This window comes from Mobula birostris, chromosome 2 (assembly GCF_030028105.1).
Source record: "Mobula birostris isolate sMobBir1 chromosome 2, sMobBir1.hap1, whole genome shotgun sequence".
NCBI classification, from domain to species: domain Eukaryota; kingdom Metazoa; phylum Chordata; class Chondrichthyes; order Myliobatiformes; family Myliobatidae; genus Mobula; species Mobula birostris.
The window spans coordinates 68,043,781-68,067,235 of record NC_092371.1 but is presented as its reverse complement, the minus strand read 5'-3'; the positions used below and the strand labels follow the sequence as shown (position 1 = coordinate 68,067,235).

At 37.9% G+C, this 23,455-nt stretch overlaps 1 protein-coding gene across 1 annotated transcript in view; it reads right to left on the bottom strand.

The window, feature by feature from the left end:
• Positions 1-2,716: 2,716 nt before the first annotated feature.
• Positions 2,717-23,455, bottom strand: part of LOC140187218 (CDK5 and ABL1 enzyme substrate 2-like) — a 46,327-nt gene continuing 25,588 nt past the window's right edge. The window contains exons 4-9 of the mRNA XM_072242308.1: positions 19,903-20,011; positions 18,568-18,724; positions 11,117-11,220; positions 9,309-9,415; positions 7,049-7,253; positions 2,717-4,971 (exon numbers count right to left, since the gene is read on the bottom strand). Of these exons, the coding sequence (XP_072098409.1) occupies positions 4,831-4,971; positions 7,049-7,253; positions 9,309-9,415; positions 11,117-11,220; positions 18,568-18,724; positions 19,903-20,011 (823 nt within the window). The 3' untranslated portion in view covers positions 2,717-4,830. The remainder of the gene's footprint in view (positions 4,972-7,048; positions 7,254-9,308; positions 9,416-11,116; positions 11,221-18,567; positions 18,725-19,902; positions 20,012-23,455) is intronic.

Genomic DNA, 23,455 nt, shown 5'->3' with positions numbered 1-23,455 from the left:
CCACTTGTTACATCCCCTCCATGCCCTGCACCTACCATCCACACCAACTGCTATCGTCCCAATCTTCACCTCCCCCAGCCCCACCTTCCACCAGCTCCCCAGTTGTCATGGACTCACCTTCTCTACTGAGCAGGTAAGAAGGGCCCTGGGGAAACTCAGACAAGGCAAGGCATTGGGGCTGGATGGTGTGAACCCCGAGGTCCTGAAGGAGTGTGCTGAGCAGCTGTGTGGAGTTCTCCAGCGCATTTTCATTCTGGAAAGGGTCCCGACAGCATGGAAAACATCATGTGTGGTCCCAGAATCCAGGAAGGGCCAACTGAAAATGCTGAATGACTACCGTCCAGCGGCCCTGACCTCACACATCATGAAGCCCTAGAGAGGCTGGTCCTGGCTCACCAACTAACGCATGGTCAGACCAGCCCTCGATCCTTTGCAGTTTGCCTACCAGGAGCACATTAGAATCAACGATACTGTCATCTACCTGCTGAACAGAGCCTACTCCCATTTGGATAAGCAGGACAGCACTGTGAGGATCATGTCTTTTGATTGCTCAAGTGCCTTCAATGCTATACCTGCCATTGTATTCTGAATAATGAACTACCTGACTGGCAGACCAGCTTGTGCAGCTTCAGAGCTGTCTGTCAGACATGACTATGAGCTGTTTTATATTGGCTCCCTCCTGTTTACCCTGTATACCTTCATCTTTAGATACAACACTGAGTCATGTCATCTGCAAACATTCTGATGGTGTTGGGTTTATAAAGGGAGGACAGGAGGATGGGAGGATGAACACAGGGCCCCAGTGGAGGACTTTGTTAAGCTCAACATCAGTAAGACAAAGGAGATGATGATAGACTTTAGGAAGACCAAGCCTGCACTGCTCCCTCTTACTATTGATGGTGAGGACCTGTAGGTACTTGCTTCACAGACTTGAGTGGAGCACCAACACAGAGGCTGTGTACAAGGGCCAGAGTCACCTCAACTTCCAGAGAAGACTGAGGTCCTTTGGATTACACAGGCCTGTCCTTCACATGTTCTACCTGTCTGTTGTCACCAGTACAATTTTCTGTGCGGTGTGCTGGGGCCATAGGTATCAACAAGGGTGATGCCAACAGGCTCAATAAACTGATTAGAAAGGCTGGCTCTGTTATAAGAGTCAAGCTGGACACACTGGAGGCTGTGGTAGAAAAAGGACCCTATGGAATATCCTGGCAATTCTGGATAATGTTTCTCACCCTCTGCGTGCCACCTTGGCTGAACAGAGGAGCACTTTTAGTAATAGACTAAGGCAACTGCGCTGCTCCAAAGAGTGCCATGTGAGGTCATTCTTACCCATGGCCATTAGGTTCTATAATAAGTCAATCTGTATCTGGGGAAGTGATGGCCCCCTCCTGTTAGACTGCTTGAGGCAACATTTTTTAAATATTCTTTCTTACAACTCTTCTAAGTTGTAATGCTACTGAGACACTAATTTCTTTTGGGATCAATAAAGTATTTATCTATCTTAACCAGGCAAGACAGAGGGATGCAGACATAATATGCGCAAATGGGACAATGCAAATAGGCAAAAAGGTCAACTTGTACAAAGGAGGTTGAAGGCCCTGTGTCTATACTGTACAAATATGACTTGTATTTAGCCGTAGAAAATGTGATCAAATAAATATGTATATTTAATGAGAAATTAAGTTCTATTTAGCTGACATTGATTAATTTGCATAGGCATCCTTCCCACAATCTTTCTGACATCCTGCCATCAGGCAGAGGGTACTGTACATAATCAGTACCATCAGCCTGGGTGACAGCTTCTACTCCCAGGCTGTTAAGACTTCGTAACACCCTGCTGGCACTCAGCATATGTACACCCTCTCTGAATGCCCTACCACCTCCCTCCCCACTCAGACACTCTCATCCTGCACTGGTCACCTTCCATCTTTTTATTGGCAGCAGTTCTATATATTTAACAGGACCGCTTTCTTTATTATAATAGTGCCAATAATATTACACTGTCTTGCATAAACTAATACCTCGCACTTTACGTCAACGGGTCAATCTTCAGGCCATGTAATTCAGGGACTTGTGCTGATACTAGTTTGTGACCGTATGTGGATTGTAACTGCATTTACTGTGTTTTGAACATCGGTCCCAGAGGAACAATGTTCATTTAGTTGTTGTATGGTTGAATGACAATAAACTTGAATTAAGAGCAGGTTCAACTTTGTTTAAAATATCTAAAACAGCGAACTTAATAAAGCACAGTTACTCGATGATGGTGATATCACATTTGTACTGTTTTATGAAATGGATGTTAATTTGTTTCAACAGCAGGATTAAAAAAATTTAACTTGTGGAGTTTTGTAAATCATGGAATTTCACGCCTCCCCTCCCCAAAAAGAACTTCTGCAGTCACGTTAACAGTGTCTAGCTTTCCAAGTTCACTTCCTTTGTCAGACTTCTGGTATCCCAAAATCCACAGATATCAACTAAAATCCAGAGTGACCTTGTACAGTATGAATGAAATATTGATGAAGAATTTGCTTCTTCAAGGAACTTTTTTAAGTTCATATCCATGTAATTTTGTAGAATTACTGACATCAAACTTTGGATTACTAAAATCTAATTTACACAACAGCATCAACTATGTATCCATCTGGGAAAAGAAACAGACTGCAGACTTAATTATATTTAAAATTGTATTTTTTTTTACTTGAAATCTTGCAGTTCAACTAATAAAAATGAATAAAAATATACATAAACTTTTATAAAAACTTTTAAGTCCCAAATCAGTCTGTGCGTTGAGACAAGAGGTTATAGTTCATATAGAAATACTCAAATTCTTCTTAAATATCTAAAGAAATGAGAACCCATTAGAGATATAACTAATTCCATTTTCAAATTGTACAATAAATAAAAGCACATTACTTTATAAACCAATTCAATTTGCAGCTAATTGAAGCATGTAGCAAAATAATCCATATTTTCAGTTAAGATCAACAAACAATGAATAAAAAATAGTCAAATCTTAATCAAAAGTTAGAACAAAGTTATAAAAGTAGGGAGAATACTATGAGATGGTGTTCGAGGAGGGTGGAGGTTGAAAGCATACACTTTATACTTCAGAAAGTATAACTTAAAACAATGAAACGAGAAGCGGTTCAGGTAAAGAAATAGTTAGAAAGGTATATTGGTCTTTGAGGTGGTACTTTGGAGATTCATTAAAAATCATTTGGATATACTTCGAGTTGGGTTGAAGAGTCCTGATTAAATAAAGTACAATCTATTTTTGTAGGGCAGTTAAGGGAGATGACAATACACAGTGTCAGATTTAAGAGCAAGGCCATTTATAAGTGAAATGTATATGACAAAAGAAATCTGGAACACATTCCACAGCAAGCTACGGACATCTGGTTAATTTAACTTCTCAGGATAGAAACAGATGAATAATTTTTTTTAAAAAAAGGGTGGGAGGATGAAGAGACATTCAAAGGAGTCTTGATTCGGCTGCGCAACCAAACAGACTCAAATGGTCAAATAACCTGCTTCTGTTCCCATGCTAGACACAAAAGAAATGAATAGACAACCAATGAAAACTGAACAAAACAGTATAGTATTGTGCTCTTTTCACAGTTTTTAAATAAGCTGCTGACTGATTGATCATATATGATCATTAATTTGCTCACTGTTGGTTCTATTAATACCTGAAATGGCTTCACACTGTGAAATCATTAAATAAAATATAAAACAAATGCAAAATATTGCAGATGTTAGCAATCTAAAATAAACTGCTGAAATAGTCCCCAGGTCATGCAGCATCCAGAAAGACCAGGAAGATAGAATTAACTTTCCAACTTTGCAATCCAATGACCGCCTTGCGACTTGAAATGTCATCAATTTGAAACAAACTTTTCCTCCCTTCCTCCACAGATGCTGCCTGAGCTGCTCAGTCTTTCCAGCATTTGACTTTTTAAATTACAAAAATATTATACTCTCACAAGTCAAAGGTAAGTCATCAAAATGTAGAAGCTAAATAAACTTTAAGGACAACACAGTTAATATTTAAATATTAAATATTTGACTTGACCAGTAATCAGCTAAAAGGAGAAAACTGAAAGCTGGTCTCCAGTATAATTTTCTAGCAGACTACAATCTGTAAGAAGACTCTAAGTGCATCCATTAATTACACCTATTGGCAAGATTAAAAAATTCCATGAAAGGAGATCTAAAAGGGATGATTATCATAGACAGTTTACATTTTATAAACAGGATTATGAAAAGGAATACATTTTTACTGAAGACTAAACACTATACTACGACAAGTCTGAAACACGAAATATTCAAAAATATATGGTTCAAATATTAACTGCATAGCACTATAAATGTGCTTCTTTTGAATCTCTAACATAGAGTGGTGGCTTCTGTGCAAATAACAGTAGTCGCTCGAACCACAGTAGCATAATGCCTGGAAGAACAAATAGCTTGGAACAGACAATCACAGCAACAACTAGTCACCATGTAAAAAAGTGCTGTTGCCTATTATTGAATTTTTTTGGTGGTAATTATTACTATCCTTCATAATTTGACACAACTGGCCATTACACACATGTATACCAAGTTCCACCCAAATATCAATAAAGGTGCTTTAACAGAAAAACTGACAGAAATCAACTTCAAGAAGTTGGTTGAATCACCAGCACATGTTGCCAACTAGTAAAATAGTAGTTTCTTTGCTATGGTGTTTGTGCTAATAAAGGAAAATAAAGACAATTCAACTAGTGCAGCATTTTGAGGAAGAACTTCTTGCTTCTCCCATCTTCAGTAGGAATGTAATTGCAGCTAGGATTGGTGGACAAGGCGCCTGTAGTGAGGTAACACTTTTTTCTCAGGAAGGTAAAGGCCAAACTCTAAAGCCACAAGAGTTGTGAACTCAAAGGCAACTAGCTCCTTTGAGTTCAATCGTAATCGCTCTTCCAGTTTCTGTGGACAAATAACAATAACATTTGTAAGTATTATAAAAATGGAACATGCAATATACATCTCAACTACAAGCTCTCCTCAAAAATAGACTGAGCAATTGATACTGCAGAGATGAGGCTCATGCATTAGTGGATTTATACATGGCATTATTATATTTGAACTGAATCAGGAAACTCTGATCAGAAATATTTGAGTGGTACGGATAAAAGTACTATCACTAAGCTATTAGTTCCATCATTACAAGGCTTTCAGCAAGGACAATAGATATTTATTATATTGATGCACTATAGTACGATCTAAATTTCATGTCTTTTATTGAAGATTGAATAATTTTAAATTTGGACAAAATTTAATTGGACTATTTATCTGTTTAAAAATGAGGAACATGGTAATGTCAACCACAATGTGTACAATTTGTCAGAACAACTTATAGCTATTGACTAGGAGGATAGTTGTGAACCATATTTCTGAGATTTACTTTGAGGCCTTCCATTGGTCATGGTTAACTATGGATGGCACATCTCGCTGTCTATGTAAAAGGTAAGCTGGGGCATTATGATATGGAGAGCAAACTGTTGCCTGTAGAGCAAGCCCCCCCCCCCCCCCAAGTGGCTGATAAATCCGAAGAAACGGCATAAACCAATACAGTTTGGCACCAGCAGCGTCACAGATGTTTTCAGTCAGTGCTAAGCTCAACGTAGGACTGTGTTAGGGACATCAGCTCCAGATTTTTCCTTGGGGTTTACTTCTGAGGTCTTCGCATGAGTGGGTATGCTGCAAGGCAGCAGAGGTTTTAGATCAGAGCTCTCCTTCTCCTAGATGAGCTACCAACCATGGCTGACAAGCCTCATCTGCGTGAAGTGATTGGTTTTAAGGCACCGATTAACCTGCCTTTCTCCCTTCCTCCTGTCAGTTCTGACTTAGTAGCTAAGCTACACGTGAAGGCCAGGAGCTGGACTTGGTTGTCAGAGGCTATTTGAGACGCACGCCATTGGAACCATTTAATAGGTAGTAGGAATTTATCCCCACTACCATCCCCGGCTATAACAACCTTCAGGAACTGAGATTTACATTAATATCACATCAATGATTATGATAATCATAACAGTTTCTGTTGATAGTGATCATTTTGTGGGGTAGTTGTCAATAAGTTAGATTTATGCAGCACAGAAACAGGCCCTTTAGTCATGCTGACCAAGTTGTCCACTCAAATAGTCCCATTTGTCTGTGTTTGGCCCATATCCTTCTAAACCAGGGGTTCCAATCTTTATGCCACAGACCCCTACCATTAAACGAGGGGTCCGTTGGGAACTCCTGCTCTAAACCTTTCTATCCATTTATCTATTCAAATCTCTTCTAAACATTGTAAGTGTACACACTTCTACTGCTTCTTCTGGCAGCTCATTCCATATACACATCACTCTCTGTGCTAAAAGAAAATGTTGCTCCCAACACCCCACCCAAGGTCTTGTTTCAAACTTCTCCCTCTTACCTTAACCCTATGCCCTTTAGATTTAGAGTATCTCATTCTTGAAAAAGGAGACCATTTACCTTTATTTCATGATTTTTACATAGCTCTAAAAAAAAGTCACCCAAGGCACTACGGTCCAAGGTAAAAAGTCCAAACCTTTTCAGCCTCTCCTTGTAACATAATCCTTCCAGTCATGGTAACATCTTTGTGAATCGTTTCTGCACCCTTACCAAAATTGCACATAACACTCACAGTGCAGTCTCATGCATAGGATAGACAATTACTTATGGAGTCGAGTATACATCATGGAAACAGATCATTTGGCCCAACTGGTCCATGCAGACCAAGATGCTTCATCCAAGTTATTTGCCCATAAGCTTCTATACCTTTGCTTCCATACCATGCACCTGTCCAACTGTCGTTTAGAAGTTATCGCACCATTAATGATACAAAACTGTAAACTAATTGCTTTATACTACTTATGCACCCAATGTTAAAATTGAGCTTTTGATATTCTGAAGTATTTTCCCTCCCATGTAATTCTGACTAGTCTTAAAAATTGATTTCATGGCAATCCAAGAAAATTGTCAGCTTGATTTTACTTACATCAATCAGGTGTTTAACCTCGTGTTTCTTGAGGTCACTGCTGATTTTGGCCGCTAGTAGTAAGCAGGCACCTGAGCAAAGCTTTCTGTTCTGTTTATTGACTTTGCCTTGAAGTACAAGCTTCTCAAAATAAACGAACGCTAAAGCCACAGTGCAAGGTTCCAAATTACATTCTTCTGCCAGGCTCCGCATTTCCCGTTTCAGACTAACAAGAAAGCACCAAAATAACATGATGAAATCACTGGCAATTTTAAGTTAATGGTTAAAACTAATACATCAATGTCAGTTTTTTTCCCCCTTTGTTCCTTCCCAAGCACTGCAGGACATTACTTTATTACATTTGCTTACTGTCATTCCAGCTTGATTATGCTACTGTTACGGGAAATTGTTAATTTACTGATTTCACAATGAATCTATGTTTAGATCACAATGTATGTGCAAGCTTCTATTGAAAATAACTTTATAGTAATAACACATCTTCCTCCACAAAATGTAACTACATGTAGTAAAGATCCTGAATTACACATTCTGGATCAATGGCAATCAGGAGCATCAACATATTTAAATAGCAATAGACTGATATGAACAACCAGTAACGTACAATTTAGAAGAACATTGTTCACAAATTGAACAAAACTTTGGAAATTTATCCCAAACTTAAACAAGCAAAATTAAAAAAAAAAACTGTATATTGATAGCACCTTTAATGGCCACTATCACAAAGTATTTTACGGCAATGAAGTATTTTTTTTATATGTACTAGAGCGTATTCTGGACTTAGGTATATAGCAAAACATTAGCTTCAGCAACTAATCTTTAGATATGAATATGGACTGTGGATTAAAATTAAAATGCAGCTGTGGACAATTGGTTCCTAAGAGCCATGAACCATAGTTAATAGGAAGAGCAGACAATGCTAATTTAAGTCACAATGCTAATTTAAGTCTGTAGTGTGGGTGCAAGTGAGACGTGAAAGTTGTATGTAATTCAAACAAACATTGTAGATACATTGTAAATATAGAATTGTCCTTTGATCTATAGCACATAAAATGGCATGTAATATTAGGTCGAGCAGGCCTCGTCTACCAAAAGGTTCTCAATATGATGGCTGCTGTGTCTCATTTTGTTGAATAAAAGACTACTTCATATCTACCAGCTACATCTTTCCAGTGACTTTGTTCATGTTACAACAAAATACAAAGTGTAATCATTCTATGACAGCTATTTGACCAAAATATGCTCCCACTAACAAACAGAGAACACGTGGTGCTGCCTCAAGAAGGCAACATCCATTAAGATCCCCACCATCCCTGGGCCATGCCATCTTCTTGCATCTACCATTAGGCAGGAGATACAGAACTGGGAAGTCTCACACTACCAGGTTCAAGAACAGCTACTTCCATTCAACCATTTTGTTTTTGAACTAACTGGCAAAACCCTGATCACACAGTTTAGCAATGAACACTCTTACACTTTAAACTAAAATAGACTTGATTATTTTCAAAGTTCTAATTCTATTTTCTTGCAAAAGTAGTGTATAATTCATGGTTTTCATTGCACCTGTGCATACATGTACTTGTGCATATGACAATAAACTTTGAAATTCCAAATATTTTGTTTTTTCAGTGTAGCTATAGATTGGAAAAAAATTGCCGAGATGTTAAGAGCTTGTCTGTTTTACAATAAAATAGTACCAAGGGAAACACCCAAGAAAATGATAAGAGGTGTACAAGATAAGAGGCATAGTTTGAGTGGACAGCCAGAGACTTTTTCCCAGGGCAATGGTTAACATAAGGGAGGCATAATTTCAAGGTAATTAGAGGAAAGTATAGATGTGGGGTAATGTCAGAGGCAAGATTTTTCCCCTGCAGAGAGTGCTGAATGCACTGAATGAACGCACTGCCAAAGGTGGTGGTAGAGGCAGATACATTAGGGACATATAAGAAACTCTTACATAGGCACATGGATGATAGAGAAATTGAGGGCTATGTAGGAGGGAAGGGTTTGATTGATCATAGAGTAGGTTAAAAGTTGACACAAAATTGTTCACAGAAGGGGCTGTACTATGCTATGTTCTAGGTTCTAAAATCCTAATTCTTTTAGGAACAGAAGCAAACCTAGAAAGTATAAGCTTAAAATGATAAAAAGAAAACAAGATTAATTCTTCAGTGAAAATGCATTTAAAGGCATTGTTTCTCATGAACAAGACAATACCAAGAATAATATTTTTATACTGAACATCAGTTATTAGCTTAGTTACCTTCTTATCTTACTAAGCGTCAGCTTGATGTGAGGAAATTTTTCCTTGAATGTTTCATTCATATCCTTTTTCAAGTCAGATGGCTTTACATATTCGATCACTGTTGTCTATCAAAAAGCAAAATAATTCATTTGTGAAAAAGTTATCAGCTTCAATCACTCCCTAATGTTGAACATTAAGTACACAGAATATACTATGTTTGATGCTCCCGGTGTGGCCTGCTGTATATCAGTGAGACCCGACAGAGTTTGGGAGAACGCTTTGCCGAGCATCTACTCTCTGTCCGCCAGAACAAAGGGGATCTCCCAGTGACCACCTAATTCCACTCCCCATTCTGATATGTCCATCCATGGCCTCCTCCACTGTCACGTTGGGGGATCAACACCTTATATTCTGTTTGGGTAGCACCATTTTCCATCCCATTTCCCCCCTCTCATGTCATCTCCATGCCCGCCCATTGCCTCCCTCTGGTGCTCCTTCACCTCAACCCCCTTTTCTTTCTTCCATGGCCTTTTGTCTCCTTCCCCAATCAACTTCCTAGCTTTTTGTTTCATCCCTTCCCCTCCAAGTTTCACCTATTGCCTGGTGTTTCTCTCTCCCCTCCCCTTACCCACCTTTCAAATCTACACCTCAGCTTTTTTTCTCCAGTCCTACTGAAGGGTTTCAGCCCAAAATGTCGACTGTGCTTTCTTCCATAGATGCTGCCTAGCCTGCTGAATTCCTCCAGCATTTTGTGTGTTGCTCAGATTTCAAGCATCTGCAGATCTTCTTGTTTGTGACTAGAGGGCATAGGTTTAAGGTGAGAGGGGAGAGATTTAACAGGAACTTGAGGAGCAACTATTTCCACTCAGAGTGGTCAGTATATGGAATGAGTTGCCAAGGGAAATAGTTAAGGCAATACATCAACAACATTTTTCAAAAAAGGTACTTTGATAGGTACATAAATAAGAAAGGTGGAACATGGGCAAAACACGGGCTAATGGGCTAGCTTAGATGTGAATACTGGTCAGCATATTTCTCTTTAAATTTTCCTGTTCAGCTTAAACTTGTGCTCTCTGAATCGAGATTCCCATGGTACCAAATAAAAAAACTATCTATGTCTCTAAGTTTTATAAGCCCCTGCAAGATTGCCTCTGCATTCTCTCTTTTGATGCTACACTCTTTGTGCAATGCAGCTACCAGATATAGTAGGGTAACAATAGCTTTAAGAATAGGAAATCGCTATATCTATCATTTGTAAATTAATCTAGTCCTATTTTCATCAAACTTACTACAGAATTCAAGATATCAACAGTAAAAGAATCCTTTTTCATTTGTGGCATTTCGATGAAACCTTAATGGTTTTACATTCTGAGCATAACTAATGCTAATGCAACAAAAAGGAGAATAACATTTAAGAAGTTCTATTTCCCAGTCCACTTCTTAATAAATCATTATTTTGTGTTGCATACATCTCAACCATCTAAATTTCCCAACAATGAAATAATGAGTAAACATTGCATATTTCCTTATCGTAGAGTTCACACAAAACTATGACTTTCTATATTTATATAGAGAGAGCCACGGCTCAGGAAAAGGATGCCTGTTTAAAGTCTGCAATATCACAAATCAATGTTATTCTAACTAAATACAATAACAATGATCAACTGGAATTTAAGGGACATATTATGAAGGAAAAACTAGACTTCTGTAGCTGATTAGAATGAAAAAGCTTTTAAGTGTCACATTGAGGATCAAAGGATTTAAAAAAAACATAATTGCAAGCAGAAAATTGTACTTTATTAAAGAACTATTCATAAAGGTCTTACCATATAAGATGCAAAGATTAGAACACGTTTGTGTTTTCCACATGGCCACTGAGGATCATCAAGAAGATTAGGATCATACTCTATTAAATCTCCAGCATCACTCCCTACAGAATGACAGAACATAACATATGTCTGAGCCATGCACTGTTATTTTTAGACACTTAATATGCAGTACATAACCTTGATATTAATCAAGGTAATTGGCTTGTAGCACCATACACACTAGGAGCTTGGATATCTAGGCAACAGAAAATTTCAACCAATCAGCTCAGACTAAATTTCCACCTCTCCAGCAATGGCATTCAGAGTTGTCTTTTCTTTTGAATTTAGCCACTCGTACTTGGAGTGAGCTCAAACTCAAGCTGAAAGCCACTTTTTAGTGTTAACAGTGAGTCAGTTCTGCCGGGTGAATGTACTCTCCATTCAATCAAGCCAGATAACTTTGACACCTAATTGCAAATCTTGAGCAACTATGAGAAAATAAATAAATTTTTCCATTTTTTTTAAATCAGGAAAATTACTATTCATTATACATTGTACTATAAATAAACTGATTTCACATATTGAGTTGGCATGGTAGTGCAGTGGTTAGCATAATGCTATTACAGCGCCAGTGAGCCAGGTTCATTTCCTAGCACTGCCTGTAAGGAGTATACATGTTCTCCCTGTGACTGAGTGGGTTTCCTCCTGGTAGTCTGGTTTCATCCCACATTCCAAAGATGAACAGTTTAGTATGTTCATTGGTCACAGGTATAATTGGGCAGCACAGGCTCAGTGGACCTATAACCATAATGTATCTCTAAATTTAAAAAAAAATAAATCTGACTTCCGGGTCATCAAGGGAATGGCGGCGTAAGGAAAAGGTCTCTCGACAAAAAAGAAGGTAAACTGCCCCATAATTGAATTTAGACAAATACTTAATATTGCATAACTATATTAATAAAAGGGGCAAGGATGATGTCTAAGAACAAGATTAAAAAGTCCGCTCCGAAGGCTGATAAACATAAAGAGACGCAGCAAGGTGACGGGCCTAGCTCCCCCACGGCAAGCCAGGATGGAGATAATGAGGGGGAATCGGTGACTCTGTCCTTGATTCTCGGAGAGATTCGCGAGTTCCGACAAGATAACAGCAAACAGCTGGAAGATATTAAAGGAGAAATAGTAAAAACTAACTCGCGGATAGATGAAGCCGAAGCGAGGATTGTTGGAATTGAAGGGAAGCTACAAAACGCAAAGGAGGTGATAGCAGAAATGCTGAAGCTGCAAGACCAGCTCCAGTGGAAACTAATAGATCAAGAAGGCCGCTTGAGAAGGGAAAATGTGAGGATTTACGGAGTTCCCGAAGGAACTGAAGGTAAACCCGGATTGATGATTCCCTTCGTGGAGAAGCTACTTAGAGAGAACCTTGATATACCGGCCGCAAAAGACCTACAGATAGAAAAAGCTCACCGCGCGTTGGCACCAGAGCCTCCAACAGGCGCCCAGCCCAGATCGATTCTGGTCAGATTTCTCAGTTACAGAACGAAGGAAGAGGTGCTTAAAAGGGCATGGCAAAAGAAAGGTTTCATGTGGAACAACTGTACAATCAGTTTAGACCACGACTACGCACCAGGGATTCTTGCCAGACGGAAGGAATATACGGAAACACGGAGAGTCCTGAAGGAAAACAACATCAAATTCCAGACCCTGTACCCAGCTCGGCTGAGAGTCTTTTACGACGAAGGGACAAAAACTTACGCTACGGTGGAGGAGGCAACGTTGGACCTGGTGGACCGGGGACTACCTATTAAAGTTATCACCCAACCGGAGTCGCTACTGGAGAGGATTCGGCAGAAGTCGTGGCAGTTAGTGGGGCGAGGACGCTCCACACGAACCAGAGTGTCAAACTATAAGGAAAAGCTGCAAATATTCAGACGCGAATGTACAGAGAACACAGATTAATTAAGAGAAATGACTGAAAAGAGTAAATCGGACTTAAAGGTAAAATGAAAACTGGTAACTGGAAATAAACTAGACGGAATAACTTGAATGATAGCAATATGGTCGAGACATAAATAGGAGAAAATTCTCTATGATTATTCAAACTGCTGAGATAGAGGTTATCCCTCTGAACTGATGCGGGTCGGTGCTCAGGCCTCACTGTGGGAAGTCGGGAAAAATTTTCAAATGTTGCACGTTCAAAAATGTCTAGGGTGTGGTTATATGTCTTGGTTTACTGTTGAGAAGGGATTGCTTACTGTTTGGTTAGAAAAGGAGAGTTTTTTTTCTACTAGAGAAAAATGCAAACTGAATTGGTAAAAATAATTTCCTATAATGTTAATGGGGTTTTGAATCCAATTAAAAGAAATAAGATTATGTCTAAATTGAAAAAAAGAGAGGGCACAAATAGCTTTCCTCCAGGAAACACATATGAGCCAATATGAACATGGAAAATTAAAAAGAATGGGCTTTAAGCATGTATTTTATTCATCATATAAATTGAGTCACAAAAGAGGGGTAGCTATTTTAATATCAAGTACTCTTAATTATGAACATATTTCAGAGACTACAGACAAAGAAGGACGGTTCGTAAAAATCACAGGAAGAATAGAAGGTACAGAAATAACATTGCTGAATGTTTATGCTCCTCCAGGTTGTGAATGGTCATTTTATAGACACATTTTTGACCTAATGGTCAGTTCTCAAGGGGTAGTAATTTGTGGAGGGGATTTTAATATTAGAATAAATCCTATATTAGATTCTTCAAGAATAGTTACTCAGAATAAACCTCTGACTCGGAAAGTGAATTCATTGATGGAGGAGTTGGGAATTATAGATGTCTGGAGGGAATTACACCCTACTAGTGAAGATTATACATATTACTCTTTCCCTCATTCAGCCTATTCAAGGATAGACTATTTCTTTATCTTTAATACAGATAGACTCAGGATAAAAAACTGTAATATTGCAACAATTGATCTGTCGGATCATAGCCCAGTCTCTATGTCTCTAATCCTGAAAAGGAAAATGAGGAAAACACTATGGAGGCTAAACTCACATATACTCAATAACCCGAAAGTAATGGAGAGATTAAGGGGAGAAATCAAAGAATATCTAGACCTTAATGACACGGGAGAAACATCACCAGTGATCTTATGGGATACATTGAAAGCTGTACTGAGAGGGAAAATTATTTCCATTACCACTCACATGAAAAAAATCAATGCACAAAAATTAGCAGACCTTCAAGGAAAATTAAAACAACTTCAAGTTGTAGATAGCAACAAAAGTAATTCAAATCAAAAACAGGAAATTAGGAAATTGCAAAGTGAAATTGACGATATTTATACGTTGGAAACTCAAAGAAATTTTCTTTACCTGAGACAAAAGAATTATGAAGTAGGAGGTAAATCAGCTAGATTATTAGCATATAAATTACGAAAACAACAAGCAGACAATACAATTCATAAAATAAAGAATCCAAAGACAAAGCTTGTGGAGAGTACAATAGGGAAAATTCAAGAGAGTTTTGAAACATATTATCGAGAGCTGTACTCCCAACCCCAGGCCCCCAATGAGCCCTATATAGACAGTGTATTGAATTTTTTTAGATCTACCTAAACTTACAGATTTACAAAATGAAAGTTTATTAGAACCAGTAACTGTCAAAGAACTGAATGTGGCCATCTCTAGGTTAAAGGCTGGAAAGTCCCCGGGTTCTGATGGGTTTACCTCAGAGTGGTACAAGTTCCTGAAGACACAGTTAGCCCCATTACTACTTAACACCTTTAATTGGATCTTGCAGAGAGGAGAAACTCCACCTTCCTGGAGAGAAGCGATTATTTCAGTTATTCCTAAAGAGGGTAAAGATAAACTAGAATGTGGCAATTATCGGCCAATTAGTGTTCTTAATTTAGATTACAAACTATTTACATCTATATTAGCGCGCAGATTGGAAAAGCTTTTACCTGGCCTAATCCACTTAGACCAGACTGGATTTATTCAACAAAGACAAACACAGGACAACATAAGGAGAACTCTGCACATATTAGAACAGGTTAATAAGAATGAGACAGAGACAATGGTAGTAGGATTGGACGCTGAGAAAGCTTTTGATTCGGTTAGTTGGGCATTCCTATACAGAGTGTTAGGAAGATTCGGCTTTCAAGAAAAGTTTATTAAAGTAATTCAGACTCTATATGACAGCCCTACAGCCCGAATTAAGATAAATGGGGACCTCTCTGACTCCTTCATCTTAGAGAGCGGCACTAGACAGGGATGCCCAATTTCTCATCTCCTTTTTGCGCTATATATTGAACCGCTTGCCCAACTAATAAGACAGAGCGAAATCGTAAAAGGTATCAAGGTGGCAGGGATTGAACAGAAAGTGGCGTTATTCGCAGATGATGTTTTGGTCTATCTGAGTGAACCAGAAAAATCATTTATAGGATTGTTTACACTGTTGGATGACTTTGGGAAAATATCAGGTTATAAAATAAATGTAAAGAAAACGCAGGTTATGTCCCTAAATTATACACCATCCAAAGAGTTGCAGGATACATATGATCTTAAGTGGGAAGCTAAATCATTAAAATATTTAGGAATAACCCTGCCGAAGGATCTTTCAACATGTCACAGGTAAATTATGGGCCATTAATCTCAGAGATAAAAGCAGATATGCATAGATGGAATCTTATCCCCTTTTTAAGTTTAAATTCAAGGATAAATACTATAAAAATGAATATTCTTCCTCGGTTATTGTATCTTTTCCGTACTTTACCGGTGGAGGTGGATGATAATCAATTCAGGGAATGGGACAAATGGATTTCCCGCTTCATTTGGCAAGGAAAGAAACCTAGAATTCGATATAACACCTTACAGTTAGGGAAGGAAGGAGGAGGTATGGTTCTTCCTTGCCTGAGAAATTATTTTTATGCCTCACAGATAACCCCTCTGTTATATTGGTATAATAGGGAATATAAGGCTAGATGGAAGGAAATAGAATTTGGATTAGTTGACAGTTTTCCTCTTCAGGCCTCAATAGCCGACAAAAGATTGATGGCCCAGTTGGAAAAATTTAAAAACGCTTGGATAAATCTTACATTAAAAGTATGGCAGAAGGTGGTTAATTCATGTGGAATTAATAACATGTTAAAACTCTTTAGATGGTGTGCACATGATACCGAATTCCTTCCCAACAGAGGAGATAAAAGATTTGAGCTATGGATAAAGAAAGGTCTTACAACCTACCTCTCATTTATAGATAAAAGAGTATTACAAAGTTTCCAAATCCTGCAGGACAAACATGGCCTAGAACATAATGACTTTTTTTAGGTACCTTCAAGTACGAAACTATGTTAACCAGAGTTGTAGGTATACAGACCTATCAACAGCAGAATTAGAATTTTTCAAGATTCTGAATTCGGCTTGCAGTTCAATACCTAGTAAATCAGTTTCTCGATTATATAATGCACTCTCCCATGCTAAAAATGTAAATACACTGTATATTACATATACAGAAGTGGGAGAAAGAAGCGGGGTTGGTACTTTCAGAGGAGGCTTGGGGGAAAATCTGCAGCTTTCAATGGTCCTCGACTAATTCTTTGACTTGGAGAGAACATTGTTGGAAAAACGTTATAAGATACTTCAAGACCCCATATCAGGAAAAATATAAAGATACAAATGTGATGTGTTGGAGAAGGTGCGGCTCCAAGGAGGCAAATCATTTTCATATTTTTTGGGATTGCCCTAAATTAAGTCTATTTTGGGAAGGTATTCATAGAACATTAGTTAAGGTACTTAGGTCCCAGATACCTCTGAACTTTGAGACGGTCTATTTGGGGCATGTATTGTTTCTTGAACAGAAGGAAGATATAAAGTTGCTGCAGGCCCTCTTAGCGGCAAGTAAGAAATCAATCACTAGAAAATGGCTAAATCCAATACCACCTACATTAGAAGATTGGTACGAAATTATCTTGGAAATATTTAAAATGGAAAAGTTGACTTACTCCCTGAGAACTCAAAAAGAAAAATTTTATCAAATCTGGAATAAATGGATTGAATATATAACCCCAATGCGAGTAGACTTTAGATGACTCTCCTAATGATTTATACTGCTCTTCTCATCAACACAGTAATATTGCTAACGTAAGCACCCCTAGTCTAAATGTTTGTGTTTTTTTTTGGAAAATAGAGAATTAACGCAAGTAAAGGGAAAGATTTGGGAAAGGGATAAAAAAATGAAAAAATTAAGTAAATAAGTACATAGGGATTGGATAATTATGTCTGCGGGCAGGAGCAAGCATGAACAAATTAGGATATAAACACCTACAATGGTTGATACATAAGCTTATATACAACATTTTGGACCAGTGGAAATGGTCCAAAAGGGTTATATGGAAACTATTATTACCATTTTTCTTAACAACTAATTCCATTACTTAGCCTAATAGGTTAGATTTACCACAGTACATAATTATCTATTTAAATGTTTATTTTCCTTTTATATCATCTCAATGTGTACTTAAGAATATATAAATAATTGTAGTTTTATACATATAAAAAAATGGAAAAGGTTATATGTGTGAAAAAAGTACATGATATTTGTGAATTCCTTATCCAAATAAAAATAAAATTTAAAAAAAAAATCTTTGCTACAAATAAGTCAGTTGTGATTTTATTCACTTCCAGGTTATGGTGTCAATGCAAGGGCACCATTAAATACCAGTCCCAAAATAGCCCTGACATTTTACATTATGTCACCTGGTCTTGACCTATCACAGATATTCACTTTGTTTTATCCATTCTTCTCCCACCTTCTCTACCACTAAAACTCTGATTTTTCTTTGTTTCCCAGTTCTGAAGAGTTGTAGATTTGAATTGTCAGGTTCTTGCCCCCTCTACAGATGCTGTGTGATCTGACGAATGTTTCCAGTGTTTTGTTTTCTTTTAATTTTAGATTTCCAGCATTTGAAGTATTTTTTTATTTTCATGATCTGAAAATCTTAGTCGTTTGAGTAAGAGAAATCATGGGTGAGGAACTGTGGTTGAAGAAGCCTTGACAAGCTGTTGTAGTGCATCTTCAATATTGTGTCACTGAAGTCACAGCAATGCAATTGTGAACGGACTTTTTTTTAAAAATTGAGTGCAAGTGCCAATCAGTTGGGCTGTTTTTCTCTGTTTGATGTTAAGTTCCTTGACTGCTGTTGGAACTGCATTCACCCAGGTAACTACGGAATACTTTATTTTAACAGAATACTCATTTGTGGATAGTGGAATACCTTCTGATTACTGTGGAATAACCAACCCTGACTTGCTCAGAGAGAAGCATTATTAATACAGTTGGATTAGTTAATTTTGTGTTAAACTTTAATGAAACAAGTAGTTGTTAAAACACATGCAGCAGATGAAATTTCATTCAATATAGCAATTAGAACACATTTTCCTTCCTTCAGCTACCACTTTTACTGTACCTATGTCCATTGCTATTGCAGCTGTTCCGTGTCTTCCTGGTGTAAAACTCCGATGCATGCTATTTCGAACTTGTGCTAGTGAAGTAGAAACCTCTGGCAATGCTTTTGGCACAACAAAGGCATTGGTTGGATAAAGAAATTGAGCGTACGAAACTGACTGTAAAGCAAGAAACAAAGTAATTACTATAAAACTCATCCTTAATACTTAGATTTGTTTATTGCTTCACTATTCCAATGCGCCAAAATAGCCTTCCTTTTGCCATGCTCTAAAGCAAAGGTCTTGCTTCCACTTTGATGTACTCATTCTAATATCTAACATTCCTGCAGTTGAAAAAGTACACCGGCTCTGGGTTTTAAAAACTACTGAATTTTCTAATTTCACTGTGACGTTGACTATCTTTAACCTCCTCAAACCTCCCAGCATCTGAGCAATTCTGCACTGTTATTGCATGTGTTGAATTTTAATACTCAACTATTAAAATGCCTTCACCAAGGAAGGCTACCAGAAGTTTGTGAACTGTGTCCCTAAACCTCAGCTCTCTCTCCTGCAGCCAAGGTTTCATTTTCCTAAATGGTGAGAATTTTTGTTTGATTACATTCCTATTGAGTACCTTAAAGTACTTTCTCACATAGATGGCATTAGATTAATGCAAGTTGCTGAAAAATACATGAACATTCTATCTGTGAAGTCCAGAGGAGAATCCTCATTAAATTTTAGGCAGCATAACAGGTACCATACGCTGGCTAATTCTTACAAGTATTTTTAAAATTTGCTTTCACAAATATTTAGCTACTTCCATAGAACTACATATCAATGACAAGATGAAATGAGCAATACAGACACAAAGACTGTTGAGTATGTTATAATTTTCAAAGGAAAAAGAATAAAAGCCAATTCGTACATAAATTATTCTAAAATCCATAAGGATTTGGTAATTCAGATGTGAGTCTGCAAATCTGCAAGTCCAGTGGAGGCTGGAGACAGTTTGTAATGGGGAGGGAGGAAGGGAGGAAGGAGGCTTGTCTTGCGGTTGTTTTGTTTCTTGTTGTGTTCTGCAGAACATTGTGGAGATGTTATTTTGGCACCGAAGTGTGCCGTGACACTTGCCGATTACCCCTAGCGCATCCTTAGGTTGCGTTGTTGTTAACTAGAATGACGCATTTCACTATGTTTTGATGTACACGTGATGAATAAATGAATTGACAGACCATCCGCTCAACCTGAACTTACGTTCAGCTGCCATGATAACAAATGAATCAAATTCATATGTTAACACTGAATAAAAACAATTAAAATCATCATTCTTTACTGTTTGCAATCAAACCAACCATTACCTTCCCATCTGCACCAAGTTCAACTCCCTCAAGTCCAAGTAGCATGTCTGTTGAGGCTGAAATACCACCAGAAGGGTTACGTTGTCTTGGTCCTTCGAGTTTGCCGTCGCTGTGTAAAGAAAAGATCAAATCCAGGTTCTTAGGAAAGTCAGAACAGACTTAAGACATGGATAAAATATTTAAAGTAGTGCTCTGCACATACAATAGATGCAGAGTTTACAATGAAAGGAACTGGCTTCCCTTACTGTTCATTCAGAGGTCAAGGGTGCATACAAACAGGAAACGATTTCACAAAAACTATTTTAAAAAGTTCTGAGAAACTTGGCAGACAAAGGATCACAGAGCACAATGACTTTGAATGTATTGGCTGATCTGCATTTGAACCCCAGATAACTTCGGACAATTTACCAAAATAACCACATGAAACTCACAGTATACTCAGGCTGAAACTAGTTCAAATCTTCCAGCTGATGACAAAGAAAACAATATACAATTTTCCTATGGGTATGCCAGTTACAATTTTCCATGATGCCTATGGGAGAATTTATGGAATGTCTGTTGTAGCTTCCTTTTCAAGGCATCTGTTCCCATCACTGACTCCATAAATTACAAAATGGACAACAGCACACCATATGTGAAGGCAACCAGACAGTACAAAATATTGACTAGCCTGAACAAGACTGACAAAAATATTAATGTAATCAAAAGCTGCTCCAGATGCTGCTTTGCACTTTGGACATCTCTCCATCCATATATATACATATCTCACTCACTCTCACAGAGAGCAACCTAAAAGCAAAGGCAGGATTGCAGTTTCAGCGATTGTATGCTAAAAGCGTTGCTGCCAAATTAACAATATTGGCCAATGCAGTTTGTGGTATAGATTCGGTTGAACTTCATCAGTTTATATTCAATTCGTGCAACAAAGTTTTTCCCTTAAGGCAGCAACTTGCATGTACAAAAGAGCAAAATGTATCTGACAGTTTAGATTTTCATACATCAATACCAAATCACCACTTCAAGCTACTGAAAATTTAAAACTTAAATAATGACCATCAGTGCACACTTGTTTTCAGTTGCTGATAATACACACTAATGGGTGATAAAATCAGATAAACTGAAATTGAGAAGACTTCAGCTTTATTATCACTGACGTGTGTTTTGTGGTAGCAGTACAGTGCAAGGCAAGAATTACTATAAATTACTAGACAAATAGTGCAAAAGACAAATAACAAGGTAGTGTGCATGGGCTGTTCAGAATTTTAATGGCAGAGGGTACGAAGCTAGTTCTTAAAATGTTTAAGATAAACAGCTGGACATATTTATCACCAAAAATCAGAATAAAGATACAGGATAAAATTACTTTTAGATAATTTCCAAAGCAGCAAGCAATGTACCCAAGGGCTCACTGGAGTTAAAGTAGCAATTAACCTATGATAATTAACATGGAATAATTTCAAACTTATTTTCTCTGGTTGAATTTACAGAGAATGGCATCATGCAACAACTTTTCTTTTAAAATCTGAAAAGACGTATCTATCCCAAATATTATACAATTCTTCACTGCAGGCTTAATGACATTTGGAAAGGCATTTTTCATTCCAACAGAAGACAAAATGCTGGAGAAACTCAGGTCAGGCAGCACCTACAGTGGGGACTAAACAGATTCTGTTTTGGCCCGAGACTCTTCATCAGGACTGGAAATGAACATGGCAGAAGCCTAAGACAGTTGGGTGCCTCCTCCTCCTCACACCTTCATATTCTGGCTTCTTTCCAGTCCTAATGAAGGGTATAAACATCAATTGTTTGTACCCCCTTCAACATAGGCTACCTGACCTGTTGAGTTCCTCTAGCATTTTCCAGTTGGAAGAAAAAGTTGGTGAATCCTTTGCAATTACTTGGTTTTCTGCATTACTCCCTCATAAAATGTGGTCTGATCTCTGTCTAAGTCACAATAATAAACAAACACAATCTGCTTAAACTAATTACATGCAAACAATTGTACTTCTTGTCAATACTGAGTATGCCATTTAAACAATCAGTCTATGTTCAAAAAAGTATGTGAACCTCTGAGGTAATGCCTCCTTCAAAAGCTATTTGGAGTCAGCTGTTCAAATCAATGAATGCTGAAGGAGGTGAAAAAGAACCCAAAGGTAACAGCAGAAGACCTGCAGAAGTCTCTAGAACTTGCTAAAGTCTCTTTTCATGCGTTCAGTATAAGAAAAACACCGGAAAATGGTGTTCATGGAAGGACACAACAGAGGAAACCAGTGGTCTCCAAAAAAAAAACACACACACTGCTGCAGTGAAGCTAGCAAAAGACTACCTGAATGCTCCACAATGTTCTGTGGATAGATGAGACACAAGTTGAACTTTCTGGCAGAAATGCACACTGCTACGTTTAGAGGAAAAAGGGCACTGCACACCAACACAAAAGCCTCATCCCAACACGGTGGAAGGAGCATCATAGTCTGGGGCTGTTTTGCTGCCTCAGGGTCTGGACAGCTTACAATTGTTGAGGGAACGTTGAATTCAAAATTGTAACAAAACATTTTAAAGGAGATTAACCGGGTAGCAGTCTGTCACCTGAAGTTTAATAGAAGTTGGATGATGCAACAAGTCAATGAGCCGAAATACAAGATACAGAATGGTTTAAAAATGTTCTGGAATGACCAAGTCAGAGTCAAGACCTGTGACCTGAAGAGGGCTGCTCATGCAAGGTATCCCAGAAAAGTTGATGAACTGAAACAAGTTTTGTATGGAGGAATGGTCTAAAAATTCCTCCTTGCCACTGTGCAAATCTGATCAGCAGCTACAGGAAACATTTGGTGGATATTACTGCTGCTAAAGGAGGTTCTACCAGTTATTAAGTTCACATTCTTTTTCCAACCTGTACTGTGAATGATTAAACAATGTGTTCAATAAAGGAACTAAAGGTACAATTGTTCGTGTGTTATTAGCTTAGGCAGATTGTGTTAGTCTATTATTATGACAGATGAAGATCAGACCACATTTTATCAACGCAGAAGATCAGGTAATTGCAAAGGGTTCAGAAACTTTTTCTAACAATTGCATTTGTGTTGCTCAAGATTTCCAGTGTATGGAGAATCGCTTGTGTCTATATCTTTCTTTTGAAATTGCCATTTTTCACAAAAAGAAAAGTGTTTATACTATGTAAACAGCAACATCAGGACAAGGTAACACTGAATTGAATAGTTATAGTGCCATACAGCACAGAAACAGGCCCTTCAGTCAATGCCAATCACCTTGCCTACCTGAGCTGGTCTCATTTGTTTGCTTTTGGTCCATATCCATCTAAACCTTTCCCTTCCATGTGCTTATCTTTTAAACATCCCAGTTGTCTCCACTTCTACCATTTCTTCTGGTAGTTTGTTCCATACCCAGTGTGTGGAAAAACTTGCCCCTCATGTCACCATTAAATTCATCCACCCTCATCTTAAAACTAAGCTCTCTAGTTTTAGACTCTTAAAGGACCATCACCATACACCTTAATCATGCCCTTCATGATTTAATGTATCTTTATAAAGGTACC